Below are 17,138 nucleotides of genomic sequence, written 5' to 3'. Positions count from 1 at the left end.
ATAGATAGATAGATAGATAGATAGATAGATAGATAGATAGATAGATAGATAGATAGATATACGTGTGTGTGTGTGTGTGTGTGTGTGTGTGTATGTGTAAATGCCCAGTGTCTTCCTGGTCTGTTTTCTCCTTTCCTGAATCCACACCTAGTCTCATGAATTGTCAGTGCTGGTAAGTCTTCCTGTTCTGCATCTCTTCCTTCTCTCCTTTCTGTCCCTTAAAGCTACTACACAGTTCACTTCCTCCAGAAATATAACTCTAAGTGGGAAAGGAAAACCAATCCTAACACAATTGTAACTATCCACTAATTCTGGTCACCACCAAAAGTGGGGAAAAGTGAATTTTTTTTTCTTTCTGAAAGGATAAAATTCAGAAATGGAGTGATGAGTGCTTTTCTGCCTTATCTCTTTCCAATAGTTAATAGTCATAAACATTTATTAAATGCTTACTATATGTCAGGCATTATGCTAAATACTTTGGATACAAATATAGAAAGAAAGTAAGAAAGAAAGAAAAAAGGAAGGAAAAAAAGAAAAATAGTCCCAGCCATCAAGGAGCTTACAGTGTAATGAGAGAAGACACAAAAAAGACTGAAAAGTTGGGGAGGTGGAGGTGGGGGGCACGGCTGGAATGGGGCTTGAGATGACAAATACTGGGGCATAGGAGATAAGCTTAACATGGTGTCTGGCATATAATAGGCCTTTAATAAATGTTTATTGAATTGAATTGAGAAGTCAGAGATGTTCCAAAGTAGTACAATCTGGTGAGAAAATAGATGTTTGAGATGAACTTCTTTAAATGGAGGTTTTAGAATTCATGGCTCCACCCTCTAATCAACAAAGAGGAAAAAGAGCCATATTTAAAAAAAAAAATTATAGCAGCTCTTTGTTGTGGCAAAGAATTGGAAACCCATCAATTGGAGAATAACTGAACAAGGCATAGTATATGAATGTGATAGAATACTGTTGTGCTGTAAGGAATGGTGAAAGGGGATGGTTTCAGAAAAACCTAGGAAGACTTATATGAACTGACATAAAGTGAAGTGCGCAGAACCAGGAGAACAATTTTTACAATAACAGCAATATTGTAAAAATAATTAACTTTGAAAAACTTAGTAACTCTGATCAAACAATGAATACCCACACATCTAAAGGATTCATAATGAAATGTGTTATCAACCTCCAGAGAGAGAACTGATGGACTCAGAGTACAGATTGAAGCATATTTTCTTCTGTTTCTCTTTCTGTTCCTTTCTTTCTTTTGACATGGCTAATGAGGGAATTTGTTTTGCTTGAGTATACATATTTGTATTGAGTTTTGTTTTTCTTGCCTTCTCAATGGGTGGGGCAAGGGGAGGGAGAGAATTCAGATCTGAAAATAAAATTGATTTAAAAAAAAGGTGGGCACAGGTCCTGTCCCTTTCATATGATGTGGGTACTTTGAAAATACTCATGGATATTCCTCTATTTCAGGCCCAGTCTTACTATTGAACAGTGACAACATCAAACAGCGTCTTGGAGCTGCAGCTTTGGACAGGTATGCCAACCTTGAGTCTGACCTCTCTGCCAATTGACCCCAGGTTCATAGATTTACATCTGGAAATGACTGTAGAGATCATCTAGTCTAACCGCTTTATGTTATAGATGAGGAAACTGAGACCCAAAGAGGTCCTAGACTCATAGATTTAGATCTGAAATGAACCTCAGAGGTCATCTGAGCCAAACTCTTTATTTTATATATGAAGAAACTGAGGCCTAGAGAGGTAAAGTGACTCAAGTCTCTTTATATAGGGTAATAGAATCAGGATTTGAATCCAGTTCCTCTCACTCCAAATCCAGAATTCTTTTCACCTTAGCATACAACACATCATTCCAATTTTGATCAGGATTCTAACCCCTGAACTCTTAATTTTAAAGAATACATATCAACACAACTTAAAATAATGAATTTTTTAAAATTGGGTCTACTCGGGGAGGCTAGGTGGCATAGTGAATAGAGCACTGGCCCTGGAGTCAGGAGGACCTGAGTTCAAATCCAACCTCAGACACTTAACACTTACTAGCCTTGTGACCTTGGGCAAGTCACTTGACCCCAACTGCCCTGCCTTTCCCCCTGCCAAAAAAAAAAAATGGGTCTACTCAGTGAATTATTTTTCCCTTTGTTGAGCTTATAGAAGCTGGAAAATTGATCCAAGTCCCCAAATTCTTGGCTCTTTAGCATTTTTTTTCAGTAAGGATTTCAGAAAGCACTTGATTTGAACCAGGCCAGCTCTTACATTTCTTCTTTGGTGTGTGGGTATTTGAAGAGAACAAATAGCAGCAGGAAAATAAAGGAGTTGATGAGCATAAAAAGGTTAGCTGGGATGTGGGTGGCCCAGGGAGAGCAGAGCAGTGTGGAAGAGCTCACAGGCTCCTAAGACTGCTGTTTTTCCTATTGGTTTACATAGTATTTGAAGTCTCACTGTATTTAAGGTTCCAGAGTTGCCCCACATATAGACCAGAATTCTGAATTGAAATTAAGCTGTGAGTATCTTCTAGGAGCAAACTTGTTTCCACTTGATTTATCTGAGAGAAAACCAGTGTGTGATCTTGACCTTAGGAATTGACCTTCAAGTCCATGGGGACTCGGAGCAACTCTGTGGGTGACATCATTTGTTGCTGTCCCTAAGCAAGTAACTTCCTGTTCTTGGCCTTGGTTTTACATTTGCAAATCAGATCACTTAAATGCTCATTGTCTGAAGGTGGATACTTTATTAACACATAAGCTTTGAATTTATTTTTGTCCTTTCCAACCCTTTCACCCCAGTAAAGGCCTTTACTTTATATCCTGGGAGGCAGGTAGTCTTCTGTCGTAGGCCTAAGCAGGATTTATTCCTTTGCAGTGTCATTTATTGCCATATTTTGTCATAAACACAGTAAGTCTTTTTTGATCCATTTCTTGGGTTGTTGTGACCAAAATAAATCCACAACCTCTTTGTTGTCACACAACCTTCTGGTGATGAGTCTCTACATGTTCAGCCAGACTTGACTTTGGACAACATACATTGTCTTTTTTGAGGTCCATATTCAATCAGTGAACCATCATTTTTAAGTTCTTGCTGTGTGCCAGACACCATGTTAGGTGCTGAGAATGCAAAAACAAAATGAGAATCCCTGCACTCAGGGACTTTATACATTTTATAGGGGAAGACAATATGTGTGTGCATGTGTGTGTGTATGTATATACAAAAGAAATGTAGCATAATTTGGGGGGTAGGAGAAAAAGGTACTGGCACCTAGAGGGATCAGGAATGACTTCATGTAGAAGAAGATGGTTCTTAAACTGAACTTTGAAGGAAACTAGATATTGAGAGAGATGGAGGTGAGGAAGCAATATACTCTAGGCTTGGAGAATGACCTTTACAAAAACACAGATAGAAGATAGACCAGTTTGTCTGGACTCTAGAATTCAGTGAAATAATGTATGATAAGTCCATAATGACAGACTGAGGCCACATTGAGAAGAGTTTTAAGTGCCAAACCAAGGATCTTGTATTTGATCTTATAGCTAATAGGAAATCACTAGACTTTTTTAAAAGTAGGTGAGTGCAGTGCTTTAGAAAAATTATTTTCGCAGCTGTGTAGAGGACAGAATGGAGAGGGGAAAGGCTGGGAAGCAGGGATATCAATCAGGAGACTCTTGTGATCATCTAAGCCAGAGATAATGAAAACCTAAAATAAGATGATAGCTGTGTGGGTAGACAGAAGGGGATACATGTGAAGGATGTTGTGGAGGTAGAATCAGCAAGGTTTAGCAACTGACTGACACTACTTAAGCAATATTTACTGAATATATGGGGTGGGAGAGAGTGTGGAATTAAGGGTGACTACTAGGTCCCAAACCTAGGTGACTGGAAAGAAACAGGGAAATTGGCAGAGGCTCAAAGGTGATAGGGATGGGGAAGAAATAAAGAATTCTGCATGGGAAACATTCAGTTTGAGATGACTCTAGGATGTATCTATATGAAATTTCTAATAAGCTTTTGATTTATGGAACCTGGAGTTCCAGACAGAAACTAGGTCTTATTGGGAGTCATCTGCATAAAGGTGATAATTAAGTCCATGGGATGTGATGAAGTCATCAAGAGGGAGACTGTAGAGAGAGGAGGGAAGAGACCCAGAACAAAATCTTAGGATGCCTTTACAGTTATCAGGTGTCATATGGATGAAATCCAGCAAAAGAGACTGAGGGGGTGTGACTAGGTGGCACAGTGAGTAAAGAGCCGGCCCTGGAGTCAGGAGGACTCAAGTTTGGTTCCCACCTCAGACACTTAACACCCACACATAAAAATTAGCCATGTAACTTTGGGCAAGTTACTTAACCCCAATTGCCCTTGAAAAGGCAAAAAAAAGAGACTGAGGGTAATCAGACTGCCAGGAGGAGAAGTAAGAGAGAGCAATGTCAACAAAACTCAGAGAGGAGAAAGTATATAAGAGGAGAGGGTGGTCTACAGTGGTAAATACTGCAGAGAGATCAAGAAGAATGAGGACTGAGAAAAGACCATTAGATTTAATGACCATGTGATTGTTGGCAACTTGGAGAGAGCAGTTTCAGTTGAAAAATGAAGTCATAGGACAGAGTGCAAAGGTTTGGGAAGTAAAAGAAGAATGGAAGAAATGAACACAGGTTTTCTAGGAGTTTGGCTCTGAAAGAGAGTATAGATATAGGACAGTGGGTTGAAGGGATGATAGGGTCATGTGAACCTTGGTAGAGCCTGCCATAGAGTGCACTGCACTGGTATAGCTTTCAAGAATCCAGGGTCTTCCACATACAACAATGTGATATTGAAGGAAACCATAAAACCTTACCCAGACTCCAATCCTTAGGTGTATTCATACCATGCCACCTTACAAGGCAAGTAGAAGTGGATCTATCTCTTCCTACCCCTTTCCCTTACCTTAATGAGAAGGCATTGCCTACCCTGGACCTACATCTGATACCTTCCTCTCTGGGTTTCAGTGTAAGATACTGTCTGTGGGGATGCATTATTGTATGGATTTGTGACAAAGAAAGAGAAGAAATCTGCATATAGTCTGCCATGTTCCCTAGATTTGGGAATGCAGATTTCAAAGGATTCATAGGAAAAGGTAGGATCTCATGACCTAAATTGTTACAAGAGAAATCAGCCCAGGAGGAAGGCCAGGTACTCAGTAATGAAATTCTGAAGAAACAAAGGGAAGCTGTTCCAGTGAGGAGGAAAATGGAATTTGTCTGAGGATACACAGGGTACACACCAACCAATTTAAATTTTAAAAAGAAATATACAGAAGGTAGTAGTAAGTCCAGATAAAAGAGGATGGATACAAAAGTGTGACAGAGTCCTGTAAAAATAATGCCAGGAGTGCTAAAGCTCAGAACAATCTGTCAAGGGAAGTTAAGGACAAAAAAGTGTTGGGGTTTTTTTTATTTAAATTTTTTATTTTCAATTCCAGATTTTCTCCCTCCCTCTACCCTTTGAGAAGGCAAGAAATGCAAAACCCGTTACAGATATAAAACCAAGCAAAATAAATTTCTGAATTAGCCATGTTTAAAAAAAAAGAAAAAGAGAAAAAAATATGTTTCAGTATGCACTCAAAATCCACTCTGAGTCTCTCAGGAGGTGGATATCATATTTCATCATTAGTCCTTTGGAACTGTGGTGAGCCATTGTGTTTGTTTGCTTTAACTATCCTGTAGAAAAGAGAGACTCACAAAAGGGAGAGGGATCCACCTTGTTTAGCATAAAGAGGACACTAATAATTGACAACAGAAAAAAGGCAGAATTGATGAGTTTTTATTTTGCATTTGTTTTCTATACTGAGGAGAATAACCTTTGCACTCAAAATGATGGAGCAGAAATAACAGGAAATTGATACCCAAGATATAAAAGAGAACAGATAGTTGCTCTTAATGAATTTAAGTTACCTGTGAAAGAACAGGCAGATGTGATTACTAAATACCTGTCGGTGATATTCATTTCAGTTCAATATGACTTTATTATTATTTTAATACATAAGTCAAATTTTATGCAACCAAGGCAGGGACTGGGGGTGGTTTGGACTTCCAGTTGGGTGGGAGAATTCTCTTTGTCTTGTAGTATTGAACCAGCTGGTGAATTTGTCTCTCATTCTGAATCAGACAGTATTTAATATCCTTTTTCCTTTCTGTTCACTCGAGATGTTTTTGAATAGCAACAGCTTTCTTGATCACATGGCAAAAATCCTCAGGAAGATCAGGGGCAAGTCCCATGAACTTCAGGATTCTCAAAATTTTGTGGCCAATTACAAAGTATACTTATGCTATATTAGGATCTTTCAGGATCACACTAAGTTGTGAGGGAGTCAGCCCTTCTTGGTTAGCTTGTATATCTGTTCCTTTATATAGTCTATCTGAGGAGAACTTCAGCCAAGTGGGGATACTGCAGTGGTATTGAAGAATGACCTGGGACAGGCTCTTTCCAGTGGCATGCATGTGACCTATAAGGACAATGGAAAGGCTGCAAAAGAACTGTCACTGATATTTGAAAGATCATGGAAAATGAGATAGTTATGACAAGATTGGAGAACGGCAAATGTCCTGATTTTTTTTTAAAGAAAGGAAAGCAGAGTCTGTAAACTGTAGGTAGAAGAGCTTGATTTGAATTCCTAAAAAATTCTGGAAGCAATGATTATAATAGTAAGCATGGCTTCATCAAGAATAGGTCATACCAATCTAACTTCATTTACTTTCTTAACAGGATTACTAAACTACCGGTAGTATATTTGAAGAATACCATTGATGCGGTTTACCTAGTTTTTTAGAAAAGTTATGATAAGATATCTAATCTTATTTTTGTTGAGATGTTAGTAAAATCTGTACTAGACCAGGGGTGGGGAACCTGCAGCCTCGAGGCCATGTGAGGACCTAGAAGGCCACATGTTCCCCACCCCTGTACTAGACAATAGAACAGTTAGATGGTTTCAGTGTTGGTTGGGTGACTGGAATCAAAGGATTGTTTTTAATAGTTCAGTACCAGCATAGTCAGAAGTATCCAGGAGCATATCCCAGAAATCTGTGCTTGATCCTGTACTGTTTGACATTTTTATCAGTGATTTGGATAAAGGTATAAGTGGCAAGGCCATCAGATTGACAGATCTGTAGCTAGGAAAGTAAGAAAGGTTAACTAACTCACTGGACAACAGAGTCAATCCAAAAAGATGACAATCTAGACCATAGTTCAGGGCAGTGAGATAGCACAGTGGGTGGAGTACCAGGCCTGGAGTCTGGAGTACCTGAATTCAGATCTGGTCTCAGACACTTACTAGCTATGTGACTCTGGACAAGTCACTTAACCCTGTTTGCCTCGGTTTTCTTGTCTGCAAAATGAGCTGGAGAAGGAATGGCCAAGTGTTTGAGTATCTTTGCTGAGAAAATACCAAATGGGATCACAGAGTGACACGACTGAAAACAACTAAATAGCAACAAAGCATAATTCAGTAGGCATAATAAGTCTTACACTTTTATACAAAAAAATCACTTTCATAAGTACAGGGTGGGGGAAATGGTTGTCATTTGTTGTTGAGTCATTCTCAGTCATGTCTGACTCTTCATAACCCCATTTGGGGTTTCTTTCTCCAGCTCATTTTACATATGAGGAACTGAGGCAAACAAGATTAAGTGACTTGCCCAGGGTCACACAGCTAGCAAGTGTCCCCTGCACCACCTGGCTGACTTGGGAAGATAGAGTTAAGTTGAAATTTTTCTAAACAACATGCAGGATTTTAGTGGATTTCAAATTCAGCGTGAGTTAATAATTAGCAAGGTAAAGTGGTAAACCAAAGAAAGGTTAATACATTCTTGTGTTTCATTAAGAGAGACCTAGCTCCCAGAAATATGGAGGTTCTGCACTGTATTCTGCTCTCCTTAGACCTCCTCTGGAGTACTGTGTTCGGTTTTGGGTGCCGGTTTGAAGGCACTAGGTATGTTTTGCCCAGAAAAGAGAAGACATAGGGTATCTTCAATTTTTGAAGGGTTGCCAGGTAGACAAGGGATTACATTTTTTTTTTTTTTTGGCTACAGAGGACAGAACCAGGAGCAATGGATAGAAGTTGAAAAGAAGCCAATATAGACTTGATGTCAAGAACGAGTTGATAGGGGCAGCTAGGTGGCGCAGTGAACAGAGCACCAGCCCTGGAGTCAGGAGGACCTGAGTTCAAATTCTTCCTCAGACACTTAACACTTACTAGCCATGTGACCTTGGGCAAGTCACTTAACCCTAATTGCCCCTCCAAAAAAAAAAAGAACAACTCGATAACAATGAAAATGGTCCCAAAGTGGAATGGATTTCTTGTAAAATGGTAAGATCTTCCTTTATAGAGGTTTTTCATTGGAGGCTGGATGCCTACTTGTTGGGTAGGTTATAGAGGGATTTCTGTTAGTGTAAGGTTTGGATTAGGTGGTTGCTAAAGTCCCTTCTAGCTCTTAGAGGCTCGGATTCTGTAATATTTGTTTCACCTGGGAAATACCTCAGTTGTGGAATATACTCTTAGCATTGATGAGGTTCTTTTGAAGATTATCCTTGGACATAGCATCTCCCAGAAAAAAAGCACATATGCTGAACAAATGGGAAAGAATGCTGATTTAATCAATTTTGCCATCTGGCTGCCAACTTGGGGAGGCTGTGGTGATTGAACACATGTGTGGGTTGGGACATTTTTGGTTTTTATGTATAATGTTCTGTCTTGTTCAGGAAATGGCCTTTCAGGAGAAAACAGTGCAGCAGGCATTAATGAGGTCTTGCTTTGTATGTCTTTCAGTATTCACGAATACAGATTGTCCAGTTGGCTGGCACAACAGGAAGACATTCACCGCATTGTTCTCTACCAGGCAGACAGTACTTTGACTCCATGGACCCAGCGCTGTATTCGGCAGGCAGATTGTATCCTGATTGTGGGCTTGGGAGAGCAAGAGCCCACTGTAGGAGAGGTGAGAAGATAAAGAGTTTTACTAGTATGAAGATATTGATTAGCTGGCTCTAAGTTGTTGGGGCTTGATGTTGATTATGTGCCCAGTGTCAGGTGTTATGGAGAACAAGGGACACTAACTATGCAGAAGAAATACTGACTCTGGAGTCGGCTGACCTGGGTTCAAATTTTGCCTCTGGTTTTTACATCTATTTGACCTAGACAAATCACTCAACTTCTCTGAACCTCAGCTCTTCATCTGTGAAGTGAAGGGGTTGGACAGCTTAAATTCTGAGGTTTCTCCCAGCTCTGGTCCTATGATCTTATGATCCTATTTTGGTAAAGCTTATTTCTAAACTAGAATTCTGAGGCTCCTTCTGTTAATTGAGAGCTAGAAAGCTGACACTTCCTGCCTTATAACCTCATGGACCAGATGAGCCTCATCAGACTGGATCTGCTGCTAATTCTTTCTATAAAGGAGATGTCTCTAGACCAAGACCTTTGGTAATTTGCCATTTCTCTCCTCCATCTCCCTACCTTGTGCTTCATCATTTTGTCTGTGCCTGTAAGATGGCTTCTCATCCTCCTCTTAGCTCTTGGCAGCATTCCCTTGTATGTGTCCTTTTACCAAATGGCGTACTGAGCTCCCTCATGAAGTGATAAAGGTTTACAAAATTTTAAATTGTAGTTCCTAAGATAGATTTATTATCTGCTCCTTAGGCTATATAATAAGTTGATGAAAAAATACATGGTAGATTGAGAGGATTTGGGGGGGGGAGGGTCATTTTCCTCTCCCACCCATCATTGTAATTTCCCTATGAGTTGCCAGGAAAGTTCCAAAAGTTAAGTTTTCTCACTGTATGATCCCTGGTATGTGTCATCATATAGTGTCTTAGATTTTTTTTTTGGAGGGGGGAAGGCAAGGTAATTGGAGTTAAGTGACTTGCCCAAGGTCACACAGCTTATATAAGTGTGTCAAGTGTTTGAAGTCAGATTTCAACTCAGGTCCTCCTGACTCCAGGGCTGATGCTCTATTCCCTGCGCCACCTACATGCCCCAAGATTTTTTAAAATAAGGTATTTCCTTATCAGTGTAACTCAGTTGTAAGCTGTTATAAGACAGCCCTTTCTCAGGGCTGAGCATATAGCAAATACTCATAAAGATTCATTGTTTAATGGAGCACATAATTACTCCAAACAGTAAGGAGTTGGCCAGGGTTTGCCTGGTCTGCCTAGGTCTCTTCTGCTATATCTTCATGTGCGTTGGTCTAGGAATTCTTAGATATTAATCCCTCTAGTGGGATCAGACCCTGCTAGAATATTCATTCTAACCATACTCACAAGTCATATTTATAAGTCAGTATTACAGTTCCTTAAGTACAAACAAAACCAGACTTATCTTTCTTTGGTACAGCACAACTACAAGACATTGACTTCCATGCAAAAGGGTCCATAGAAACTACTCTGCTTAGAAATCATATGATTCAGAGACAGAGGAGATTAGATGGTCTCAGGGGATATCTTTCTGGTATTGCAGGGAAAGCAATGTTCACCTTTATAAAGATTTTCATCTTTATAAAAAGGACTTTAGTCAGATAGGAAATAATAACCAGGAGACTCTCATTAGAAGGTATTTTAACATAAGGAGTAATTTACCATCAGTTTGATATGGGTTCCATGGTAGTGTTCTGTTCTGCAGAAAGTCTTTTTACATAATATAAAAGTCAAAACTGAGCAGAAGGCCCATAAACTGAAAGTTGGCTATAGGCATGTGAGCATATCTTAGATTTTCATCTTCATCTTGACCTAGATCTGTTAGACCTGAGCCTAGAGCAGAAGAGCTTCTGACTATGCCTTCTGTCCTTTAGCTGGAAAAGATGCTGGAGAACACAGCTGTTCGTGCTCAGAAGCAGTTGATCCTGCTTCACAAGGAGGATGGACCAGAGCCTTCCCGCACAGTTGAGTGGCTTAACATGAGAACGTGGTGTTCAGGCCACTTGCACCTTCGATGCCCCCGCAGGATCTTTTCTCGCAGGACCCGGACGAAACTGGTAAGAGTCAGAACAATTTGAGTCTAGCTTCTTAGTCTGCTCCCCCAAATCTGGCATTTGAGACTCCTGTATCCTCCTTCTGACTTCTCAAGTTGTGTTAGGTAAGTAGGCCTCTGGGCAGCAGTCTCCCAAACCTATTTTATAGAAATGATGGCACTTGGATTAGAAAACTGCATGTTCAGTGACATGACAGTGAAGAGATTCTTTCCATGGAATATCACACTTTTGGAGGCCTAGGTCACAGTACTGTCTCATCAGTCCTGGTGGCTCCTCTAAGGCACAGACAGGCTATATCTTACACTTATACTTCTGGTACACTGAGGAAGCAAGAAAGGAGGCAAATTAATAAGGCATGACTGTACTGATTAAACACCTGGGCCAGGAGGAGGGTTAGTCCTGTCATTTCAGAAGTTGCCCCAAGCACTGAATAAAATTTTTTTCCCCCTCTTATAGGGTGAAATGTATGAACGTGTTTTCCAGAAGCCTCCTGACTTGCACTCTGACTTTTCCCGCCTGGCTCGAGTTTTGACTGGCAATGCTATTGCATTAGTGCTTGGAGGAGGAGGAGCAAGGTGAGTTCCTTTAATGTGCCCTCCAAAATTCCAGGCTGAACTTTGGAGGGTCCTAGTGAACCCTTTGCTTTTTACTATAGAGCTTCACTCTCCCACCTTCTGGTGTTAAGATAAAGTTCCTTCTCTGGGGAAAAAAAAGCGGGGGGAGGGAATGAAACTGCCAAGGAGCTATTCCTGTTCAGCTCTTGGCTAGGGTTAGTTTCTGAATCATGGTCAAAATCCCCTAAAGGAATTTGTGGGGCATCCTTCATAGTATGCATGCCAGGGAACAGGACAAGAATATCAATAACTAACCATAAAAGAGAGCTCTGCCAAGGGTCTCCACCCCTGTGAAGATTTATGGTTTTGTGGAAGATGTCTGAGTCTAGACAATGGGAAAAACTTTGATTTGTAGTTCATTCTTCTGATTCGCAATTTTGATCTTTAGTAGTTTCCTGAAAGTTTTTACAAATGCCTCACAGGATTTTTTGAAATCAGAAATCTTTGAACCCCACAGATTGTCTTAAAAAGATGAAAATTTATCTCTTCATTCTCAACACAGGTTAATTCTTTAAAGGACTTTTAGGTTTAATATTTCCTACTGTTAGTATCTCACTGGCTTTTACTTTTTCACTTAAATTGTCTATTTCCATAAAGATATTATTGTGTCCTGTTTTTGTTTGTACTCTGTGGCATCATTCATCTCTCATTTTCAAAATATTGGTAATTTTCCCTAAAAGTTTGACTTGTGTTGTTGCTACTTTATATTTATTTAGGAAAAAAAAGTAGAACAAGGGAGCCTTAGTTGGTAGAAGTGAGACAATGAAGGAGAATGTCTTTCTATTTGGCAGAGATTCATTTTAATTATATTTGTTGATGGCATATTTAAGGGCATATTATGAATGTTCATTCTTGAATGATGATAAAATCCTGATCATAATAATGCTTATATGTATTTAGCACTTTGCAGTTTTACAAATCTCTTTACATACATTCTTAAATTTGATCTTTGCAATGACCCTATGAGGTAGGCAGGGCAGGGATTATACTTATAGTGGAGGAAGCTAAGACCCAGAAAGGTTAAGTGATTCCTTATACAGGTCTCCTTACTCCTTACACCAGTGTTTTTTCTCATACAGCACACTTGGAACAAATGCAACTAGTAATTATATTATAACTTAATGGAACCTGGTCACATGTGTATCTTTTGCTAAGATTGAAGCTCCTGAGGCCCTGACTAAAAGTCTAGAAAACATCAACAAATTTAATTTCACAAGCATTGAATTTGTCTATATGTGCAAGAAACCATGTAAATGAAAGAAGTATGATAATTGACATGTTACTTTGTCCTCAAGAATCTTATAATCTAATGGAGGGGATACAATATGAGCAAAAATAAGTATGACAAAATGATGGGAATATGTGGTATAATATGAAAGGAAAAAAGATATTCAACCTAAATACTCTAATTTGAGGAGGAAGAGATTATTTTAAACTGGGGGGTGGAAGTGGGTGGAGGGAGTTGTGGGGATGAGGAAAGGCTTTAAGAAAAAATGTACCACCTAAACTGGACTTTGAAAGAAGAGGATTTCAGTCAGTAGAAATGAGGAAGGAGTGCATTCAAGGCATGGAAATATATGGAGGCAGATGTGTTCAGGGAATAACTACTCAATTCATTTAGCTGGAGCATGGAGAATGGGAAGAAGAAGAATATAAAATAAGACTGGAAAGATAGTTTGAAGTCAGATCATGGAGGCCTTTTTAAATACTTGGCCAACCTTGGAGTTTTCATTTTAGCTTATAGTGAATAAAAAGGAATTGAACTTATTTGGCAGATGGTTTTAATCATTCTTGTGCGAAGACCAGGTAAGAAGAATTAGAAGACAATGTGGTATAGAAAAAAATAATACCGGAATTAGAAATAGATAATTTTGGTTTTACTCCCAGCTCTACAATTCACTAGTTATTTGACCTTGGACAAGTCACTAAACCTCTTAAACTTAAAACCTCTTACTCATCTGTAAAAAGGAATGATAATGGTTGTTGTAGATGTAGAGTTGTGATGAAATTGCTTTGTAATTTAAAAGTATTATATAAATATGGGCTTCTATTATGTTATCTAGGTGATATGTGAGGAGTCCTGAATTAAATTGGTTAGCCATTTGTATGCAGTGGGGAAAATGTATGCAAGAAGTATTAAAGAGACAAAATCAATAAGAATTGGCAATTAGACTGAATTTGAGTGGTGAGCAAGAAGGAAGAGTGAAAGATAATTCTAGCCTGGTAGTTTAGTTTCTAGATGTCTAGAAAGAAAGGTAGTGTCTATGTCTAGCTTGAGTGATTGGAAAAGTGATGGTGTAGTCAAAAGAAACAGGAAAGTTGGGAGTTTACAAGGAAAGCTGATTAAGTTCTGTGTTGGACTTATTTAGTTCAAGGTATTGAGAAAGAGAAACCCGAGAGAAGTCCAGATGGTAGAGTTAGAGGAGGCATTAGAGTCTAGCTCTACCTTGCTACTCTTCCTCAACAAAGATCTAGAGAATGTACCAGACTGAATTCTGGTCAAGGAGCCAAAAAGAAGTCACCGTGAGCTATTTTTCCAGTCCAGGGTAGCTTAGGGAGATAGGTCTAGGGACACTGGAGATGGGGGCTAGAACCCACAGTGGCTGTGTTGGGAAGCATTCTAGCATCAAGGGACTGCGGAGAGAGGACCCAAGAGAGGGCACCAGAAAGATCCCAGGGATCTGTGATCAAGCACTGGGTGCAGGAATGGGCAGCCCATTTTATCTCCCACATGAATTGCCCACCACCAAGTGCCAAGTCAGAAATACAGGGTAGAGAGGAGGTGTTGTGAGAGTACCTGTGTACTGAGCAAGGAACAAATTCTAGAAGCAGATGGTAGTTGTGTGGCCCTGATCCCAGAACAGAGCACAGTGTCTCAAATCAAAGAGGAGCCAGAGTTCAGTTGCTCTGAACCTGGAGAGTTTCCCAGTGGACCAGTAGTGACTGAGTCAAGAAGCAGTCTGCTGAAACACCCAAACAGAAACAAGCCTGGGTCAGGAGGGCAGTAAAAAGACCTCTCCCCAGATCATACCACTTTGGGAACACTGAAAGCTTACAGGCCTCCAGCTGGAGCTGTGAAAACAACAGCTATTATCAAGAGTCATAGAGAGAATCTAATTAGAGAGAAGGCTCCTGGAAAGAACTCACCACTGGAAGAAAGGTTCCAGCATGGTGGAGGGATATTCCAAATGAGCAGACCCCAAGTACTGACAGAAGTTCTAGCATGAGAAGGCAGTTCAGTTATGGTGGGGAAATCTGAAGAGACAGAAGCATGAATGGGAGGGAAATGAAACAAAGTCAAACTTCACCAAGCACCCAAAATAGGAAAGAGAAAAGAATGCAGGAGTGATGCCTGGGAAGTCACTAAGTGAGGGAATGGAGGCCACAGGGAAGATGGAGAATAGGGTGAAAGATCATATGGAATAGGGAAGGACGGAATTATAAAAAATTATGGTCATATTAAGGAATTTAGTTCTTGAATATAGAAGTAGTAAGCTTGTGGGTGACAACAAGATAAAGGGTATGACCATCTCTTCATGTTGCTGAGGTGGAATGAAGGAGTAGGTCATGGGAATTTAGTGGATTGAAGAACTGGAAAGTTAAGGTATTTGAGGGAGCTTCATTTTGTATGTTGAAGTCCCCTCTGATGAGGTCAGGAGTTGACAGAATTGGGGGATGGCTGGAAGGTGGATAGAAAGTCAGGCATTGAACTCATTGAAGAAGGAAGAAACTTAGCTTGGGGGATAATAGATAATAGCCACCAGGATATGGATGGGTTGATAGATTGGGATAGTGTGAACTTCAAACTTCAAAGTAGAGATTGCTGATTGATTGTGATAGAGGAAGAATCTGGAACTATAAATGGGGAATAGGAAATAATCCTGCCTCTCTTACCACAACCATTGAGTTAGGAGTAGGAAAGTGTAGCCACTGTCAGAAAGAGTAGAGAGGGAAGTACTGTTATCAAGAGGAAGCCAAGTGTCAATGAGTGAGAAAAGATGGAAGGAGTGAAAGAGGAAGAAGTTTAAAAAGAAAAGTTCTTGGAGCAGGGGTTCCAGAGGGCACCATGGAAATGGCAGGCTGATATAGGAAGCTGCAGGGAGAGACAGGATTAAAATGGATGGGAATAAAGGAACAGGAAGCTGGGGATGGGGAAAAGGTTTGTGCATTGTCAGTGGTGGAGAGGATGCTCCAAAATTCTGGGATAGAGTGTGTTTGTTGCTGTTGAGTCATTTCAGTTGTGTCCAACTCTTCCTGCCCCTGGGGTTTAAATCTTGGCAAAGATACTGCAGTGCTTTGCTATTTCCTTCTCCAGCTCATTTTATAGATTAGGAACTGAGGCAAACAGGGTTAAGTGACATAGGGTCACATAGCTAGCAAGTGTCTAAGGCTAGATTTGAACTCAGGAAGATGTCTTCTTGATTCCAAGTCCTGTACTCTCTATCCACTGCACTACCTAGCTGCCCTGGAGAGAGTATAGGGAGATAGGATTATGCTGACTATTGAGAAATTAGTTCAGGCAGAGTACCAGTAGTTGGAGCAAATTCTGTCAAGGAAGGCAGGTAATTCGGTATCTAACATCAAAGCAGGTAGTGATATCATGGCCTGTGAGGCCCTGAGAAGTAAACAAGAAAAAAGTAAACAAGAAAAGGCATTGCCCCAAGGGAGTTTCTGGAGCTCAGTAAAGGGGCATTAGGTTGACTTGGAAACTGGGAGGTGCCAGGGTCTTGTCTCTGGGCTAATCACTTATCCAGGGGTGGGGAACCTGAAGCCTCAAGGCTACTTGTGGCCCTCTAGGTCCTCAGGTGCGGCTCTTTAGCTGAATCCAACTTCACAGAACAAATCCCCTTAATAAAAGGATTTGCTCTGTAAAATTTAGTCAGAAAGGTCACATGTGGCCTCAAGGCTGCAGCTTCCTCACCCCTGACTTATATATTTAGTTCAATATATCCTTTTGAAGCTTATTATGGTATATAGTATGAAATGTTGATATAAACCTGCTAATCTGTGTTCCGGTTTTGCCATTTGTTCTTGTTCTGTGGTTTATGTTTTGGGGGTTATCAAACACAAGGTTACTGGGTTTGATAGTTTCTTGCTATTCTAATGCTAATCTCTGCTGATTGACTTCTCTATTTTTTAACCAGTGCCAAGTAATTTTAATGCTTCTTTCTTTCTTTTTGCTTTTTTGGAGGGCAATTGGGGTTAAGTGACTTACCCAAGGTCACACGGCTAGTTTTTGTATTGTGTCTGAGGCCGGATCCGAACCCAGGTCCTCCTGACTCCAGGGCCAATGCTCTATTCACTGCGCCACCCAGCCCCCACTTAATGCTTATTTCTTTGTTATATAGTTTGAAGTTTGTAAGGACATATTCCCCTTGCATTCATACCTTTTTTTATTATTTCCCTTTTGTTACTCAAAAAGAATTTCATCCTAATTTTGTTGGTTCGATAAAATAATTCCTTGGTAGTCTTAATACAGCACTAAATCTTTAAGTTAATGTAGGTTTTGGCATTTT

At 40.0% G+C, this 17,138-nt stretch overlaps 1 protein-coding gene across 4 annotated transcripts in view; it reads left to right on the top strand.

The window, feature by feature from the left end:
* The window catches only part of PNPLA7 (patatin like phospholipase domain containing 7), a 235,315-nt gene that overhangs the window by 192,788 nt on the left and 25,389 nt on the right, over positions 1-17,138 (top strand). For all 4 annotated transcript variants that reach the window (XM_069072706.1, XM_069072704.1, XM_069072701.1 and 1 more), the window contains 4 exons: positions 1,474-1,537; positions 8,815-8,983; positions 10,829-11,011; positions 11,465-11,583. In XM_069072706.1, the coding sequence (XP_068928807.1) occupies positions 1,474-1,537; positions 8,815-8,983; positions 10,829-11,011; positions 11,465-11,583 (535 nt within the window). The remainder of the gene's footprint in view (positions 1-1,473; positions 1,538-8,814; positions 8,984-10,828; positions 11,012-11,464; positions 11,584-17,138) is intronic.

The sequence above is a fragment of the Petaurus breviceps genome, unplaced genomic scaffold (genome assembly GCF_028583685.1).
Source record: "Petaurus breviceps papuanus isolate PSGF00001 unplaced genomic scaffold, PetGlider_PUasm1.0 90847, whole genome shotgun sequence".
In the NCBI taxonomy this organism is placed as follows: Eukaryota; Metazoa; Chordata; class Mammalia; order Diprotodontia; family Petauridae; genus Petaurus; species Petaurus breviceps.
Note: the sequence above shows the minus strand (reverse complement) of the source record. Positions and strands in the feature narration are given on the sequence as shown.